Here is a 20296-nt window from a genome sequence, read left to right as displayed (position 1 = left end):
TTGCCAGAATGTGAACTGACAGGAACAATGACGTTTATCTAATCGGATTAATTATGATTTGACGTGAGGCCATGAGTCATTCTTTTCAGGACCAGGCAACATGTCTGTCTTCCCGTAAATGCCTTGGCCTTCCTGCTGAGTTTGAACTGATTTACACACATTGTTATCTTCAATGGGAACAGGGAGATCTGGTTATACATCAACATGAACGGTACAACAGAGAAAGAGATAGTGACAGAGGGATGACAAAAGAAAGAAACAAAGACAAAGAAAATGCTGATGTGATCAGAAAACACACAACAACAAATCGAGAAACACGATAACAAACAGGGAAGCACGACGGTGAACAAGAAAACACAAGAGGAAATAAAAAACAAATGTTTGCTCGGCGTCTCCCGGCCTTTCTGTCGTTAGCAGGTAACTTCTCCATTAGAAGTTCGTGTCTTATGATTGGTGAGTTGGTCTTCAGGGCCACCGGAGAGAAACCACAGAGTAAGAAAACAAGAGGGACGGGGGGGGGGGGGGGGGGTTTCATTAGAAAACGGGGTTCAAGCGGAAAGAAAATGATAAAAACAAAGCAGAGGAGTGAAGGAGTGCAGCTCTGTAATCTCGCTCTGTTAATCAGAGCTTGTTATAGAGTCATTAGCAGACTTTTCAGACCGTGACGCTCACAACCTCCCTGAAGGGTCCGCACACACACACACACACACACACACCCTGAGAGCCTTCCTCTGCATTTCAGTTCCCAAAGATGTCGTCCTCGACCCGTGCCGACCAGAACAACATTAAAACATTTCTTAGGAGACGAGAGTTCCCCTCAGGAATAGTTAATTTACCCACCCCTTGATATGTGCACTTGTGGGCGCACCTTTTTTAATTGGGTCAAGGAGAAAGCCTTGAGCGCAGCCGTGCATGTATGTATCACTTCATAAGGCATGTGTCAGCGAACGCATCCCGCCCTCGGTGTGTGTGTGTGTGTGTGCACGCAGATAATGTTTTGGTTACTCTCGGCTTGTTTCGGTCCCAATTTCTCACACTTCATGTAACGTCGACATCGTGTTTTCTTTCTCTTCCTTTCTTTCTACAAGTCACCCTAGAACAAATCTACAGTTTCCCCCTCGAGGACACTTAGGAGAGTGAAAACACATTTAGGGAAACACGCACATCCAGTCATGCTGCAAACATCAAAACATCTAAAGGAAGAGAAACACATTTGCAAGATAATGTTATAGAAACAAAGCAGATGATGAGGAACACGTGCGGGAGGACGCAGAGTGTGAGGTGCAGAGAGTGTGAGCACATAAAGATCAACCTGGATGTTCACATGAAGACTCGATGTCGATGGATGAAGAGTAAAACTTAAATCATCGTTTGATGAATTCATGTTTGCAGAGTTTGGATTTAGTTCCATCCACTGGTTTTGTGTTGAATTAAATCAACTTGACTCTGTTTTAAATTGTTTGTATGGAAACAAATCCCCTGTTTCCTCACCGAAGGTGTTTCAGTCGTTTATCGGTACCAGCTCCGACTCATGCGCTCTACACGACGCAGCTCAGTCCCTGTTCGATCTCATGGATCAAAGAGGTACGATACGGATTTCCTGACTCCTTGTGTGTTTGTGTGTGTGTTTGCTGTGCAGGTGCGTAGCCAGGGCGTCACAGAGGAGCTGAAGTGCCTGAGTTTGCTCAACGCTCTGGACAAAGACCAGGACATCCCAGACCAGCTGGCCCAGCTCTTCGGAGAGCCCTGCATCAAACTGGCCGAGGGCATCAAAGCTTATATCTCCAAGGTACGAACGCACGCCGCCAACGCTCAGAGTCTGTAAACACAGGGTTTCATTCCAACTCACTTGTATGAGTTTTATTTGTATAAAATCCATCGTTATCGTATCATTTTGATATTAACCTTCGCTGGGGTCTGGTCGGGCGGCGGCGCTGACCGGGGGGGGGGGGTTCGGGGACATGCGGAGGATTGGTTTCAGCGTGAAGGAATCTCCTCAGTAACGCGGAGCGGAGGAACATGAGCACAGTTTGTCCAACGAATGGCCGAAATTATTTTCAATCAATTTTGAATGGGAGTCGGTTCTGACAGGTTTTTGGACCGAGCGCTAAACTTTTGGACGACTCTCTGAAAGTCCTTGGCTTCTAGAACTAGTTTGATTTTTTAAAACACAAGAGGAATCATAATAATAATGATAGTAAAATATATTTAATCATAGTAATAACCTTGTTTTTTCAGTGTTTCTGTCCTCGAGTGTGTCGGGGGGGGGGGAGGGGGGGCCTTAAAGAGACAGGAGCTAAAACCAAGTGGTGAGACAGAGGCTGAAAAGAGGAGCTGCAGCGATGGACGGTCTGAGGAACGTGATGTTTTCTGAACATTAGAGCACGAAAACCACAGAAATTTTAAATGATCAACCTGAATATGAACACACGTCTCCTTTCTAATCTCATTTCCAGGCATGAACTCCAGTGTATCCTTAAAACAACAGTAAAATATAACGAGACGGAAAGAACGTTTTTTTTTTTATCATATATATTCGCAGCTGTCACGGAAACATTCTGTAATATGTGATGGATTCAGTGGAAGAGGGAAAAAAAATAAAAATACAGCAAGCAGTCAGTGGTTTATCACAAAACTAATCGGACAAGTTTATGACAACATTTGCACTTCATGTGTCTGTACTTGAAAGAGTTGTGTGACCCGGGGTGTTTTACACATACACACACACACACACACACACACACACACACACACACTTCGAGCTGTATGTCTCTGTGTGTGTGTGTGTGTTTACATGTGTTTGCAAGCTTTTGTGTGCACGCCAAGTGTTTGGATTAAAACCCCTTTGGTTTTACAGCCTCTTTTTCTTGAAATCTGATGACGTCAAATCAAGTTCACGCACTCAGAACTGGCACAGAGACAATTCGGGGTTGCAACAACTCCAGTCAAGTGTTACCGTCAACACGTCTTGAGCAAGTCCCGTCCATCGAACGTGCAGTTTCGCCCCTGTTAACCAGCACATGGGTCAAATTTTGTCCGTCTCCCAAATGTCGGGCATCGAGACCTGAATTATATTTAGCCAACGGGACGTCTTAGTGTAAATGTGTGTGTGGTCCGTGTCTATACTTGACTTCATGTCTTTAAAGTCCCAGATGAGAGAAAAGAGAGAAGAATATGTGTCTTTCATTCTTTAAAACCACGGCTTCGCGTGGGAAATCTGTGCCGCTGACATGTCTGGGACCGACTGCAGCTCAGATAGAAGAGAAGCCACCAGCTGTGGCATTGGTGGGTTTTTTTTTTTTTTTTTTGTTTTTTACTCCCAGCCGCTCGTCTTCATGTCAGAGTCGCCCTTGAGCAAGACACCGATCCTGAACTGCTCCTGGTCTAAAGTCTCTAAAGTGCTGAATGTGTGGTCTCTGTGCCAAAAACTGTCTCGCCTCGGGAGGCCTCTCCATCTGTCTCAGCCCAGTTCACGTTCATAAACACCTGGTATTACTTGCGTCAACTGCTGGGATTTGAGCAGACAAGTGATGATTTTACGTTCTTTGTTTTTCTGCGTGGAGGCGGGGATTCATGCTGCACACCTGTTGGCTCCGTGAGACTCAGTGAGTCACAGTGCCGAAGAAACGATCACACAAACATACGTAAAATAGAAGAAGTCGGTAGAACGCACAACTCCACCAGGACTCGTGTTCAGCGTCAAACTGCACCAGTAACCAAAAATCCAAAAAGTTAGTTCATCTGGAAATGGTTGAAAACGTCTCATCATCTTGAAATATTGAATTAACAAACAAGCAAACAGGATTAAAAAAAAAAAACCAAGTGAGTCGACTGCAGTGAGTAAACAGATCGAGACTGACGCTGGAAGGTCGGACTCTCTTCAGAACTGAATCAGCATGAAAACACAAACAACTCCGAGAGGCTGCGGTTCCAGAATCCCCCCCCGACGCTCCCACAAACACACACACACACACACACACACAGTCGTTCACAAACCCACTGAGACGCTCGGCTGATATAAGTCATCTTCTCGGAGACAAAGCCAAGAGGAGTTTTCCCACTTTGTCTGAACCTCTGGATGCTTACAGCAGCGTTATGTGCAGCCCACTCAGCTCGTACACACGAACAACCGCTCTCTGTCTTTATTTAAAACCTCTTCTTTTTTTACCCTCACCTCTTCATCACCCCTTCTCTCCTCCTCCTCCTCCTCCTCCTCCTCCTCCTCCTCTCCCTGCTCCACTTGCTCGATACAATCGGAGAGTGCAGCTCCACGGCCCTGTGGTTGTCCGGTGGACAGGAACAGGAATGTCTACAAGTTGATGACACACGTCCCAAACTAATTTACATCCCATTGCTCATTTCCCAGCAGTCACACATGCGGACACGACCACCGTTCATTTACACGTCAGCACTTCCTGCTTTTATAAATCCAGGCATTTTAACCCCGCTCCTCTAAAAGCTTCATCACGGACGATGGTGTCGTCGAAACTGAAGCGTTTACAGCCTTAGATGCTCGATGACTGAAGCTTATGAGTAACAAACTAAAAGATGAGGTCTTATTTTCTTGTTCTTTGCTAATCGATTCACATGCAGAGCCTCAGACAACCCACGTGCTCTGCTTCACCGCACCGACCACTGGCTCAAACTCTCATGTGATGCACGGCAAACAAAATATGTTCTGGAAATCTTTGTCTCTGACGTTCGTTGTAAATGCAACACAGCGGCGTTAGGTCGCTGTGTTGCACAAGAAGCCGTGTTCCTGATGTCAGGGGCCCGATCCCGCAGCACGTCTGCGTCCGCACGACGCTGCAGCTGCTGCGGCAAACAGGTGTTTGGAGGAAAGAGAAAATATCTCTTAGCTCTTTTGCAACAAGTTGAAATATTTGAGAGTCCACTTGGGTGGAAATAATACCGGCCCTCATCGCCCGAAGGGATCCTGGAACAATGAAGCGTGTCCTTTCAAGTTAAGAGGAAAAAGACGGCGAATGGTATGAAGAGTGTTTCGTAACCGGTTCTGGATTAAGACGTCAGTTATCCGAGGACCCAGAGGAGAAACATAAGGTTCAACCCTCCACATAATTGTAATAAATGTTGTGTAATAAGACTGAGACACTGAAATTCACACTTTTTCTATATTTCTGGCTCGTAGCTCTGGCACACAACCGGCTGAATAGATGAACTACTCGTGTAGGTCGATGGCAAATGAACTCAAACCACTTCACACTCATACAAACACTTTGGCATGGAGGCTGGAGGAGCCGGGTATCGAACCATATCCAGTTTGTGGACGACCTTCGGCAAAAAGGCAAAAAGAAAAGCATTCAAAAACGTCCGTCGGCGACGTAATGCGACTCTGCTGCAGTTCATCCAGGGAAAACTGCTTTGTCCCCCCCCATAATTAAATATATTTGTTTAGTTTTTTTTTACAATTGAATTTACAATCTTTGTTGACAGCCCGAGACCGACAATCCAACAAGTCCGCAGCAGATGCTTGGATCTGAGCGACTGATAAACTCCACGGTTCGCACGTGTTGCTCGGTTTTCGCTCGCTGACGTCGGTTTTATCAAACAGAGAATGACAAGCGATGAGTGTGAGAAGCTCGGAGCATTAAAAAATGAGGTGGACGGAAAAGAATGGAAAACTAATAAAAACAGAAGTGGATGAAGAGGAGTTCTGGCTGCAGTTTATCTCCTGGATCTTGTTATAATGCGCGTTGGCTCTGCACGATGATTCCTTTATGGAGCACACATGCACGTACAACTGTGTTCAATGGAGTCCGAGAGTGAGCGATGACATCGATGATGTGACAAATATGCGCGCGAGGGGATGGCAGCGGGGGATAATGATGATGATGATAGCGGTGCTGGCATGAAATGATAAAGATGGTGTTGACCGCCGTGATCGAACAGAGCGCGGTGAGAGACGTGCGGCGAGGAGGTGGAGCGGCGAGGAGCCAGAGCTGGAACATAAGGAAGGAATAATTGAAACAGAGGGAAGGCAGCTCCTAACAAACCCAGCTGGAGAGGAACAAATAAAAGGGAAGTAGATGAAAGACGAAGAGGAAGTGAAGAATGGAGGTGTCGCAGGAGAGAAACCGCAGAAAGACGGAAAAAAAAAAGGAAAAATATACGATTTTGATTAAAGAGCAGGAGACAAAAGGAGGGAGAGTAAAAAAAATGAGTTAAACCTCGTATATAAATATATAAACTGAAATAACTCACGTAGAGAAGTTAATGGAAAATATGTGTTCGGTGCGATGGACTGTGTCTTAAAACAACAGTCGCACGTCCACGTGTTCATTAAAAGCGTCGTTATACACAGGAAAACCTCATTTGACTTGGAGGAAGAAATATTTAACGATATGTCCAAAGAAATCATCACTCACTTCACATCGAATGTGTTTCATTATATGAGACGCTTGCGTTTCACAGGTGGCTTTGATTTTTTATTTGACTTTGCGTCGCAGGTTTTCTTTCTGCGTCCAGTGTTTGGAGCCACTGAGTTCAGTTTGGTTCATAATTTAAAAAAAAACTTTAATGCAACTAAGGTTTTAATGAGTCGATCGCAGTTTGTTTGTTTTTACATTTTCAGAGCAGGAAACCAAACTGATCCAAAGACTCTGTTTATCCGCGAACACGCTGAAAACTGAAACCACCTCAATTAAATTTGAATTAAAATTGTAAATTAAACCGTTTTACTGCTTTGGAGTTTCTCCTGAATATCGGCTCCTCGGGCCACAGGGCACCGTGTGCAGCGGAGCGTGACGTTCCAACACATGCAGCCGAGGGGAGGAGGTGGAAGGAGGAGCAGGATGGAGGATTTGTAATGGCATGCTCGCCACTAAGCTCAGGTATTCAGGACTTTAGCCCCCGACCCTCTGCGGAGGCCGGCTGTGTTCTCCCCTGGGTCCCAGCTGCGTCGCATCGACATCCATCAAACTGTCAGTGGTCGATCGGTTGCTTTCGTTTTCACCTCACGAGCTGCAGATATCCGACTCTAAAGTCTCAGGGCTTACATTCTCGTTTTGTGGAGGCGGAGCTTAGACGAGGATTAGAAATAGAGCCACAGGTTTGTTTACTTCTTCTGATTTGTCCCTTGTGACACTTGTGAAGTGTCTTAATGGACTCTCTTTATAAATTCAAGTTATCATTAGTATTATTATTATCATGGAGTTGTTGAGGTCGCTGTCTTTAAGCAGTAATGATGAATAAGAGATTCAGTTCTTATTCTTACGCCGGTTTGACCTCAGGTGGCCCGTGCGGAGCTTTCAGCCGCATCACATGGTCTTCATCAGCAGATCCGAGCTGAGGATCTGTCCTGGAAGACGAGTTCAAGTCTTCTTTTGCTTTTTAAGCCCTTTAAGTTTCAAAGATTTCAGTTTGACGTTTACATTTCCTCAGGAAGAACTCTTGTTCTGCTCACGAGAAACAATAAATCTGACTTTATTTGAAAAGCACCTTTGATTCGAACACTATGACGCAAAGTGCTTCATAGAATAAAAGCAATAAAAACAATGACCCTCCACTCCCAGCCGTCCACAGAGCAACACAATGATATCAGGAAGTCTTGAGGGCAGGAAAACAAAAAATGAAAATTGTAAAAGAATTAATGACTGAAAGGGAGGAGAAAAGATTAAATCATAAAAGAAATGATAATGGATAAAAAAAAAACTAAATATAGACATGAAATAATAAAAAGCTAAAAGAGAAGGGAGGTTTGGAAGTAAAAGCAGAAATGATTAATAGGGTATGAGAGGACAAAGTATTCAGAGAAAAAAAGGATACGCCAGTAAAAGCCAAAGATGTATAAATAAAATAATACAATTCAATAAAAAGAAAGGTCTTGAGTTTATTTTTTGAAGATATCAACGTGCTCTGCTGCTCTCAGATAAAAAAAAAAAAAACGACGCCTCACCCGGGGGTTCTTCTTCAGATCTGATAAATAAGTGGTAAACAGTAAAGACTGTTGAGAGCTTTTACAAACCAGCAGAGTTATACTGAAATCATCTGAAGCAGACGACAGACACAAGATTATGTGCCACCAGAAGTGCCACTAAATGGACCCAGAGAAGAAGAAGACATGTGTTGCCGCCTCCATCTTCGGGTCTTTCCTCTCTCCGGAGCAGCTCTGCTACGCATTCTGCCGTCCCGCAGCGTATCCTGGCTCAGAGCTGAACCTTCCAGGAGGTGTCGAGGGAAACGCGTTTGTTACCGAGGTCACAGTTGTGCCGGACTCTGTTATTTTTTGAAATGTGTTTCTAATATTTTGTGTAAAAGTTCTCTCAGTGTAATGCACCCCAGCTCAGCGCCGGAACAAACATACAGTCAAGTTATATTAGCACCTGTCCGAAGGTCCGTCAGTCAAACCTGGGCAGTGTCATTAAAGGTAGAATGTGTGGCTGAGCCGCCGGATCCGGTTTCATTACATTTTTACAGGTGTAACCAATAAAGTGGTCGGCGTGGGACATCGACCACGTTTCTCTGAAATCTGCTTTCAGTTTAAATGGATTGAAATGGCTCGATTTTTCTCAACGGCCCATTGTGTTTGGAAAAGGCACCGAAACTAATGCGACATTTAAAAACAAAATCCCGGAGCTTTCAACACCATCAACTGGTCTTCAGCAGTTTGTCTTGGCGGTGGTTACGTCACCCGGAGGTGTTTGCACGAGACATAGACCGAATATAAAGATGGACGACGCGGCGTTAATCTGAAGTGTCTCGTCATCTGCAGGCTGGATGCATTATGGGTCATAAATCCATCTTTGTATATATACGGCCCGTGCCAGTTTGAAATGATAACAAGTCGCCCGGCGACTGATCCGACTCCATAGCAACTGCGTAGCCAACGAAGACCATGTGGTGCGGTTGAAAGTTGACGATGACGAAGGATAAACTTTTGAGGCTTAGCTTAGTTCTCGAGTTATGAAACAGAACGGATGTGTCCGTCTCTCCTCGTATGATTGTTCAATTATTCGAGTAATAACATCTGACCGTTGACCCGCCGGCTCCAGTCAATGATTTCTTATCGCAGGTCAGTTTCTGAGAGGAAACAACGCTCGCCCGGCCTCTCTTTGTCTGCCGCTCGTGTGGGCGTTGTATCTGTAAATCTGCTCCGTGTCGAGCGCTGATGTCATAGCAAATATTTGGCTTTTGACTGCTGATGCAAAGCAGCTGTTTTGATCAGTGGTCAGGGTGCGGACAGACACGCAACAGGCCTGAGAGTTCTCACCCTTCAGAAAAACAGCCAGGGATTCAGCGTCACGTCGGCCCGAGTCTGTGTGCGGTTACTGAAGACGCCACGTTTTTGACACAGTGTGATTTGCTTAACGAATACGTCACAGAGTGAGTCGCAGTCTTCAAGGTCTTTTTTATCTCCGTAAGAATCGGGTTCTTTCATCTCTTTCTCCGTTTGTCTCTTGTTTTGTCCGGGTGAAAGAACTTGTGTTTCACAAGTGGACAGTTTGAAGTGAGAGTGGTTCTTTTATTGAGGAACGACTCACGGACCGATCTACACATAAAGGGGAAAAGGATCTTTACTGGAATTGCCCTGAAACTACAGACGGACACTGAACTCGACGACATTATTTCACAAAGCTCTGAAAGACGTCACGCAGACACAAGACACACACTGCACTCACATTGACAAAAAAAAAAAAAAGCTCTGAAATGATCCTTTAATAACTTTAATAACTCATTGACTTCATGTCGGCAACGTCGGTCTTTAAACATCAATAAACAATCGTGTAGCACAAGCGCTCATTGAGTGAACGGCAGCCCTGGTGACCAGAGTTAACCGTTATGTAAAGATAAAGGCCTTTTGACAAGCGATGACCTCAATCAGGGGTCATCAGAGACCACATCCCCCTCTCTCTCTCTCTCTCACTCTCTCTCTCTCTCTGATGATGGAGAGATGGAGCGCAGCATGATATCACCATGACAACAGGGTAATGCAGAGCGACGAACACCGGGTTTTGTTTAAAGCCGAAGAATCAGGTCGGCCTCTGGGCAGCGATTCCTTATCTGCTCGCCAGTGAAAAACAAATGTCAGTCGCTGACATGCTGTGTACACACGCGCCCCGGGAGGGGCCGCGATGTTGTTAAGTGATTTCCAGCTGATACACAAACACAAAGAGCCTTTGTCCGGCCTCGACCACCCTGCCTCGTTCTATTCATCCCTCAGACCGAGCTCGTCTCCGGCCGTCACCTCCGTCTTCACGTCCAGACTCCTTCACTCTGACGCTGAGCTCGCTGGAACTCAGGCGACGGTCACGTCCCTCTCTAATGATGAAGACGTTAAGACGGGGGGGGGGGGGGCTCAAATAAACTGTTCCTCCTGCTTGTGTCTTGAAAAAGGAATTGTCTCTGAAGGAGTGTGATTACAGGCCGATCGATGCTGGATCACGACTGGTCCAGACAAATATAAAAAGATTTTCCTGCTAGTGATTTAAACTAAAGTTATTTCCAGCTAGATATCCAACTTAGTTTAATTAAGTAATAATTGGTTACTGAACAGAAGCCAGACACTGCTTATTAGCTTTTTAACGAGATTTATTACTTTCTCTCAAGGTCTCACATGGGCCTTTTTATCTCACTCAGCAGCTCTGCCAAACATTTGAAAGCCTTTCATTATTACAGACTTGTTTGAGGATTCAATCACAATCTTTTATCTACAACACAACACACAACACCGGATAAACCCGAGAGTTTATTTCTCCCCTGAAAGTCTGATGTCTCCCGCTGACAATGTGACCATAAAGCAACTTCGAGTTTATTTTGCTTTCCGACGGTTTTTCCCTTCTTCGGTTCTCCTCGGGACCTTCGAACAATAGTTTAAGATCTGAGTCAAGGATCTTTCGCACAAACAACCACGAGAAGATTAAATATCGTGAGCCGGAGTCAGCCAAAGGAAATGTGTTTGGTGTTACATACAGTCACCGCAGCTCAATTTGTTGTTACTTTCTCTCTTGAGTGAGACACTATAGATGTTATTCCCTGTCGATTATCCTGCCTCTGAATGGTCATGGAACACAAAGACGGGAGGGACCCTGATATTTCGAAGATGTTTTCAATCCAGAAAAGAAACGTTTCATATGGGAACAAACGCAGAAAGAGCCAAAAGTGAAGAAAACGAGAAGGGCGGGGGGGCGGGGGGGTTAAAAGGGGATTTAAGCATAACCAGAGAGAGGGAGGAGAAGTGAGAGTCCAAAAACAGAAAGAGGGAGACAAGATTTTTACAGGGTTTTATGAAAGATGACAGAACTCGGCTCTCACCTCCCTGAGGAAAACAACACTTCTCAGTGCTCTCATGTTTTCTAATGCAGATGTGGGGGAGTGGGAAAAGTTTAATTTCGGCTGCAGCTTGGTGAAAACCTTGTATTTATACTTGAGTTATGAAATCTGGTTTTTTTTCTGTTTTATCCACTTTTTGGTGCGTTTTAAAAATACAAGATAAACTTTGTGCACTTTTTAAATCGTCCCATAAACAAACTAGTGAAGCTAACAGAGAGTTAAGCTTTGACTCTTTTATCAAACTGAAAGCTGCACAAACTTGAGAACAAGCTGCAGATGGATTATTAGTGAGAAACCCGAGTTAAATTTATAGGTTGTTAAGATTTCATTGAGCTGTTTCTCTGTTTTTATCATATTTCATCATTGGTTTCATCACTTCACTGAAGAGTCACCACATGGTTCCTGCAGTTGCATCTTTATCAGGTTGAAACCCATCATGGAAACTTTCCGTACGCCCCCCAGTCTTTACATATTTGTATTTTTGGAGCATTTACAGACCAAACATTGTTGTAACATCTCAACTTCCAGACTGTGGCTCCGAGCCTCGGTTAAAAACTCAACAGTGGGTCTGTTTGGATAAACAGGCGCAACATTGTCTCTGCACTTTGCGCTTTGTAGGGACCTTGAAAATGTGACATTTTGGTCCAGACTGATGAAGTCATGGTTTCACGAACACAATCAAACATGTGTTGATCAGGTTTTATCAAGAATCCTCCCGGGGAAAAATAAAAAGTCCCGATGGGACAACCCCAGCCACGAGAAGGGCTCCTGTGAATCCCTAAATTGTTGTGTTCATGTCTTATATCATCTCTTGACCACACTTTATCCTTGGCTCAGCCTTTTCTTTTATCGCTCTGTATTTATACTCTCCCTCTCGATGTGCACAGACTTCCTGGATCGTAGTCCGTTTCTGCCGACAGCATGAAATATAAGATGGAAAACTCGCCGCGAACAGGACTGTGAGATAAAAGAGTAAACACATAACTCACATGAAGTCATCAACCTGTACGAAGAGAGCCCACACCGCAGTCCACGTTTGATAAATGGGCTCGTTCTGACAGTCTCAACAATGAGAGTCTGAGGCTCACCACAAATTTGTTTTTGTTTAAATTATAAGTCTCCAGGGCCTTGATTATTTTACAGTATTTTCCGAGAAGGTTGTGCTCAGTGGAGATGCACTAAACCACAGACAGGTGACTCGTAGCGTTTGTTTTGACGTGCCAGATGGAGCAGAAGGGAGAGGTTATTGGACTAGAGCTTTTTGAAAGATGTTCTGTCGATGAAACAGCGTTTTTCTTACTCTGGAACAGTTTTACCTTGAGCGTGCAAAACCCACAAAAACTGCAGTGTGCAGAAGCAAAAGCCAAACCAAGCTCTGTCTTGTCTACAAACAATATCGTCCAATTAATATTAAATAATAATGAATTAAAACACAGTTTAAATGGAAACTACAGCAGAATATATGAATATTTAATCACAAATACTGAACCTGGAGCTTCACTGCCTAAAATCTGAATATATTAAATAAAAGAAAATGAATAACCCATAAAAAAACCACCTGTACCACGAGCAGCTCCTTCAGACAGGAGATGATCAAACATGTTCACCCTGAATATTTTGGAAAAAAAAAAAAAAAACACTCTGCTGCTTTTTAACTTTGAATAAAGTCCCACTTTCTGTCAGGGTAGATAAACACATCCAAAAGCCCCTGGTCTGTTTTCACCCTGACTAACACAAAGAGTCTGGCCACCGGGGTTTTCTCTCTTTAACGGCCAAGTACGTCAGATTCTCAGCTGCTTCTCGAACACTGTGAAATTAGCGTTAGCCTGTTTCTGCATCTAATCCTCTAATGAAGCTACTGGACGTCTCTGGTTCACTAGATATGTTTCTATTAATGACCTGTGGTTTTCCTGGATGCGTTCACCAGTGTGAGGGATTTAGCTGCACCTAGTGGCGAGTTGGGAGATTGCAATTGCAAACCGAATACCCCTCCCACCTTCATCCAAACATGCACAGCACAGAAAAACACACGATAAAGAATTTTTAAAATGACATTTATCGTATGAACTTCACTTACATCGACAATATAAATTATATCTGTGCTACCGTAAACAATTACCCACGTATACATGTTCAATTAACACCGATACCTGATACCTGAACCTCCCAGTATAAACCCCGTGCACGGTTTTGTTTTGTTACACGTGAGTCATGTAACGTGTGTTGAGTCAGCACTGAGGTTAGAGTCCTGTTGAAACAATAAAAGCGATTGTGGTTTGAGATATGATGATATCCCGGAGGCCAGTTACTGTGTTTACAGGAGTTCTGCTGAGCCAAGCGTTCAGGACTGTGTTGATTTCTATGCTTTATCGCAGATCACATTTTTTCACGATGCTGTAAGAGACACTGGTCAACACTAATGACCGTGAAGTTGTTTTTGTGTCATTGTTCTGACACATGATTTATTAATGTAATAAATGTAAAAGTTTTCAGATGTTTCTAGTTTCAGAAGTTGCAAATAATATGTAGTGCATAAGTTAATGCACAAATCCAGTTCTAATTATAGCTATGATTTAATGCATCATTGCGTTTTAGATTTTATGACGTACTCACACAGGAATTAGTTATTGATACTGGTATTTGCTCATGTGAAACGAAACTTAAAACACAGAGACTCAAAGAAACAGACTGAGGCTGCAACACCACAGCGCCCCGCCCCTGGCCTAGTTTCATGCCGTTTGTGTCTTCAGGAGCTACATGCGTATTGTGAAAAGGATCAAGGGTGAGAGAGAGAGAGAGAGAGAGACATTAAGAGACATGTGAGAAAGAGAGAGAGTTCATGCAGAGGTCTGCTGTGTAGAATCTGTGTCGTTGATGCAGAGCAGCCATTGAGAACAATGCAGAAGGAAACACAAACACACATAGGAAGGTAAAAACAGATGCAAAGTGAGGACTGATAATAATTGTTTACGAACACTTTCGTCCTGTTTGCGTTCTTGGATTTTAACGTGTGAAAGAGAGGAAGACAATCAAGCTAATGAGCCAGAGTGCATGAGCTCGGCGACTGAAAAACCAATAAAAGGCCGATATCAGTCCCTTGTTTCTCATGAGGGCGAATTAAACTGCTTCCTCAACTGCACACAACATTTTGTCTGGCAGGAAACTCCCACACCAAACAGGTCAGCTATCAGAGACTGGCATCGAGTCCTCCACTGGTGCGTTACCTGTAATAAAAAAAAAAACTTCCCTCGCCACTTTTCAACGATTAAAACGTTAACGAGCGACTTCTGTTTGGTCGCTAAGTGGATAAATCGCAGACAGATGCAAACAGCGACTGGCTCTGCCTCAGAGTTCGATATGCAAGTTCAAGAAATGATTCCATTTAACTTTTTAGGCATTTAATGAATTGTGTTTTTTATATTTTAAAGGAGACACATGATGCTTTTTTTTGTTTTTCTTTCTTCTCCTGTGTAACATTGTTAAAGTTATTGATTCTGCAAATCATATTATTCATTATTATTATTTTCTATTTCCAATTTCTCAAATTAAACTTCCAATCATTTAGAGTTAAATGTTTTGGAGTTTTGTACGTTGAAAGGTTCTGGGAAACGTTTCAGTATTTTCTGTCACTTTAACGACATAATTAATTGATTCATGCAAAAATAACTGAGAGCTTAAAAGATGATGAAGATAATGAGTTCCAGTCCTACTTTAGAGTCTCTGGATTAATACTGACGTTCGGCTTTAAGGACAGAGGAGACAGTGCTTCCTGAATTTTAAAAGACAAGAGACTTTATTAGTGCAGACAAGTGCACAGAGAATTACCTGAGGTCAAATTTTCCATGGAGCTTACGTTGTCATGCATCAATTACAGCATCTGGCTCGGGGGGAGATTTCAGAAAGGAAAGAGATTGTGAAAAAAGCAAAGCGAGTCACTGGAGGAGTTGACAGATTGTTGACATAGAGGTACTCGCTCGAACTCGAGCCAAATCTGCAAAGAACCCTTCCAACTGTAAGATTCAAATCTGTGATGATATCAGCGTGGAGCTGGTGCCCGTTTCCGAGAACGCTGGATATCTCTGTTGTGAGGCCTCAGCAGCAAAGCTAATAATAAAAGAAACGTTGTTTACATCCCCCGTCCTTCAAATCTACACCCTGATCTGTCTTTAAACAGCGTCTGAGTGTCTTATCACTCATCGATCCGGCTTTAACAGGTTAAATTAGCCATTAGCAACAAAAACCGATATTCGGACTCTGGGTTTTACCGCAGTGCACTTCCTGGAAATCACATCTACACACTGGACAACACACACACACATATAGCGAGGAATGAGCAGCCTCTTAGACCAGATTAGGGCTGATAAGAGTTTGTTGTCATAGCTCAAAGAACTACACACTACTGCCACACACACACACGCATGCACACACACACACACACACAGCCAGTCTAGGCCTGTTGAGGTCGAGCAGCATATTAAAGTATTGGGTTGCAGCTACTGCTAATCTGCAGGAGAAACACTCCTTCATGTGCGTACTTGTCCCTCGAACCCTCTCCATCTTTCCCTCTGTCAGTCAGTCAGTCCGGTTCGACTCCACTCTTCTTCTGTTTTCCCAACTCCCCCTGCCCCCCCCTCCGTCATTCGTCTCTTGTTTCCCGTAATTGTCCGTCATCTCTCCCTCCCCGGTTTTTTTCTCCTGCATCACATACTTCTGATTTTTGGCTCTGCAGTCTCATTAACTCTCTCTTTACGTCTGACCCCGTCAAATATGTCGGCAAATCTGGGCTCTCTTACAACTCAAATACACATATTATCGTGGTCCCCAGAGGATTTATCCCAGAGACTGTAACACCACCACGAGGATCGCACTAATTTGATTGAAATGTTTTGACAACTTATGGATGGATTACATTCTACATGGATATTCATGGTCCCCAGAGGATGCATCCTGGGGAATTATGCTGCAGCACCACAATATACGTTTTTTGAGTTCAGTGATTTGTATGGATTACAATTTATAGAGATATTCATGGTCCCCAAAGGGTGTATTCTAGAGACTATCTGTAGCAGCACCACAAGTTTCACACTGATATGTAAAATGTTTTGACAACTTTAGCATGGATTACAATTCCTACAGATATGCATGGTCCCTAAAGGACGTATCGTGGAGCCTTATCCTGCAGCTCCACCAGGAGCTTCTCACTCTCGTGGTTTCGAGTGACGTGTTTCGACAGCTCTTGGATGGATTGTCATTGCCACTAAACCTCTAATCAAACCCTGGCTTAATTATTAATCTTTGACCCGGCTTTAAGAGGCAGAATTGGCCATTAGCCACACAAACACAGTTTTCTCGTCTCCGGCTTTTGTGCACACGTTTGCTTTGGTTTTACTGCAACACCTGACCCTGAAAACACCTCACGCCTGAAAACACCTCACTTGGAGTTGATAAGAGTTTTATGAGACGTAGGTTGGATGAGAGTGTGTCGGCTCTCCTGGACGCTGGGTTACTATATTAGACCTCTTCCACCGGGCTTTGCTGCACAGTGTGGAATAACAGTACAGGTGTAACAGTATCGGCTACACCTTGCTGAGAACACAGCCGGGAAGTTGTTTTGTTTTAGAGCTCGACTCATTCCAGGGACTGAAACTTGGGTTTTCCCAGCGTCTGACGCTTTCTTTTTATAATCTCCTTCAAGTTTCCCGTAAAGTAAAAGTAAAATGCAAACTTGCTGGAGTGCACATCTACTGTGTTGTTGGTCTTTTGGGGAGTGGCCACAGCTGAAACCTGAGGCTCGTAGACGTTCATAAGAGCTGCAGGAGAAGGAATGTCTCAAAGATTTACTTGCATCATTTCATCTTATTCTCGCTGCTCTCTGCACTTGTACAGTAATCTCTCTTTTTCTCTTCTGTACACATTCTTTTTTTTTTAGGTCTTTTTGGCCAGACACACTATGACATGAAGACATCGGGCTATTTCCGTCTCTGCTTGTTGCTCTAAGAAGGGTGAAGGGCTCTATTTGTTGATGTTATTGCAGCTGGAAAGTGTTTTTTAGACTTGTGGTGTCCAGACTGCTGTGAAGTCCACAGAGAGACACACACAGCATTAAAAGGTGCCCTGGTATCAGTTTAGCCCACGTTCACACACACAAGGTCAAGCTGGCAGTGAACTTCCGCGCTGGGGTGACATCGGTGGCTACAAGCTGATTTACTGGACACAAAAGCTTCACCCTTGAGGACAAGAGGGTTGTCTTTATGGTAAACCAGCATGTGACCTCATTAAGGGGCAAAGCCACAAACACAGACATAACTAACTTCCTATTGGAAGAGACAAAGCCCAGAAGCCTTTGCTCTACATGGAGCAGGAGGATATGATTAACTTTCTGTCAAGGTGAAACTTACGGTATTTATTGCTTTAAAAAAGTAATCGCAGCGCTTCGCTGAGCACATTTGCTTTATGACAAGTTTAGAGGTCAGGATCAGTTTTCCATCATGGAACGGGTTGAGCTCAGGGTTTTTGTTCCTGCAGGAACATGCTGGGCGCCACTGGGTTGTAGGGCCAACTTTGGCTGAGGGCGGGTCACGCACTAACCAGAAGGTCAGAGGTTCCTCCAGGTCACACGCTGGAGGGTCCTCCACCCAGAACCCTAAATTGTCTGTAATTGGCCGTTCTGTCCAAGTGTCAATCACCCGCGACATCACTCATTGGTTTGTGAGTCGTGGAAGCAGAGGAGCGAGGGGGTGAGCCTGAGTGAGCACTTGAGGACACTGCATGCCCACGTAAACCTGCGGCCTGCACTCGCTGGACGGTATTAGCACTTTGGAGTCTACACGTGCATTTTTATAAACAGTCTGATTCCATCAGAGTGAATAACGTGAGAAGGAAAAGCAAACCACGCAGCAAACTAATGACAGGAAGGTATGTTACAGCAAATGCAGCTCGATTAGAAGGATTAACTGGGTCAGAGAGGGCAACATTTCCATGATTAATACAGACGCATGTGTTTATGTTATCAGGGGTCATCTAGGTGCCCCAGGGCCGGCATGCCACGAGGTCCTGCCTGTGACCTCTCCAGTGATTCACTCTTGAAGGAGGAATCCTTAAATAATAGGTCAGTGCAATAACAGGGCTTATTTTGAATCAGCAGTGAGCGAAGAGCGCTTGGAAAGCATCTTTTCAGGAATCTGCGATACCACGACCTCGATGCGAGGAGCGGAGGAGTCGACTTATCGTACATGGTGTTGTTTACATTTGGGACCGAGACGTCTGACTCACTTGAGAGAACATGCGTGTCCCGACTGTTAAGGAAACACATTTTAACCATCTGGACGAGCCCAGAGGCCACGGCAGACTGGAATGAAGATAGGTTCACTAAATCTCCTATCCCTTTGTTGGAGCCTAGCACTGCACAGTACTCGCTGCAGCCAGTAAAAATATCTTCAAAGACAAAGTTATGGGTCTAACTCCTTAAAACACGGCTTGTCTTCATATTAACTGGACGATGGAGGTTTTAAACTTTGACAAAGGCACATAAATGGGTTGGGTTGTGGGAATAATTGACTTCTGTGGCAAAGAGGGGGACTTTTTAATCCAGATCCTAAGTCATTAGTGTTGCGAAATCTGAAAACATGCGAGGACATAATCCAACAACAGACTCATAAACTTAACACGACTCCCGGGCCGACCTATAAAAACACTGGCACGTGAAACGGTTCTAAGAAAGAGGAAATGAAAAGGTAAAGACGAGGTTCAGCTTTGCAGCGTTCATTAATTCCACTGTTTCCAACGGTAACGCTTTGTATTTGTGTTTTCTTTTCATTTATCATGAAAACTTTGGTTAAACTTTAACATATCAAGCTTCAATTCCAGTTCCTTGTCATGAAGGTTCGATGACGACGTGTTAGGAGTAATATCATTTAGTATCTCAGGTGTGTTTCTAAGTCACAACTTGTTCCCCTCTCTTTGTCTCTTCTTTGTTAACCTCCCTCCAGGAGACGTTTTTACAGCAATTTGTTCCCGTCCTCCATTAACGCCAGCCTCCGTGCAGCGATAAACACAAGGACCCAATTCAGCAGCAACAGTTTCATTGTGCCGAGCTGAGTGGTTTCACATTTTCCTGGAAGTACGTTCTCAGAAATATGTCGCCTGGCTACCTTTTAATTTAGTGTCTTTGCCGTTAGCTTTGAGACCTTTTGCCCCACGTGCATTAGGATCTAACTAGGGTACGTTCAGCGAGCTCTAAATACAAACCAGATGCAAACAGTGAGTAAGAAAACACTGTAAATGTAGTTCGACCCTACATGTCAGTGGAGTCGTGTCGAGTCTTAAACACACAGCTGCTCAGAAGTCTCTCAGGGTCCCGTGGAAAGCTTCCACTGCTGCGTGGAACATTTGTTTTATGCATGCAGCCTCTACAGCTGATTTCACTCTGTAGTCATCCATTACTTTCCCATGTGAGCTCTTAGGCATTATAGACGGCAGCCTGGCTGAAACTGAAAACATGCTGCTCCTGAGTCACAGTGACACGAGGCCTGGACGCTCACAGTGGATCCATGCATCTGAAAAAAAATCCCCCTTTTTTTTAATTTTTGGTTCAAATGCAGCCACATGCAGGCAGAGAGTCTGTTGGCAATTTTCTCTCTTTTATTTAAGTGTGTGTGGTTGTGCGCGGGGGTAATTTTCTGATCGCGAGACTCGAGGAACGCGAGGCCGACGGAGGCACGCTACGTCAACTGAGAGACGAGCCGGGGCCGGGCTCTAGACTTGTAGTTATAGAGCTGTTGGTTCCCCCCGTAGAGAATATAGGATACACTCTAAGTGGTGGAGGGGCCCCTGCTCACGCTCACACACACACATGCAGCAAAACCCCAGAGCGATCACGTCCAATTTGTACGTTGAATTGAGTGTTCGGCGCTCGAGAAGCAGGCTCGATGCCAAGAATAACACCGCAGTCGTAGCTGGATGACGTTTAAAAACAGTGGTGGAATTAATCATTCAGGATTTTGGTAGC

At 44.2% G+C, this 20296-nt stretch overlaps 1 protein-coding gene and 1 long non-coding RNA gene across 2 annotated transcripts in view; one reads left to right on the top strand and one right to left on the bottom strand.

The window, feature by feature from the left end:
* tnfsf10l (TNF superfamily member 10, like) overlaps positions 1 to 20296 on the top strand; it is a 48172-nt gene that overhangs the window by 20524 nt on the left and 7352 nt on the right. Inside the window, exon 2 of the mRNA XM_069519161.1 lies at positions 1640 to 1789. Coding sequence (XP_069375262.1) covers positions 1640 to 1789 — 150 coding nt within the window. The remainder of the gene's footprint in view (positions 1 to 1639; positions 1790 to 20296) is intronic.
* Positions 1 to 20296, bottom strand: part of LOC138406593 (uncharacterized) — a 50292-nt gene that overhangs the window by 25466 nt on the left and 4530 nt on the right. The window lies entirely within an intron of this gene.

The sequence above is a fragment of the Paralichthys olivaceus genome, chromosome 22 (genome assembly GCF_024713975.1).
Source record: "Paralichthys olivaceus isolate ysfri-2021 chromosome 22, ASM2471397v2, whole genome shotgun sequence".
NCBI lineage: Eukaryota > Metazoa > Chordata > Actinopteri > Pleuronectiformes > Paralichthyidae > Paralichthys > Paralichthys olivaceus.
Note: the sequence above shows the minus strand (reverse complement) of the source record. Positions and strands in the feature narration are given on the sequence as shown.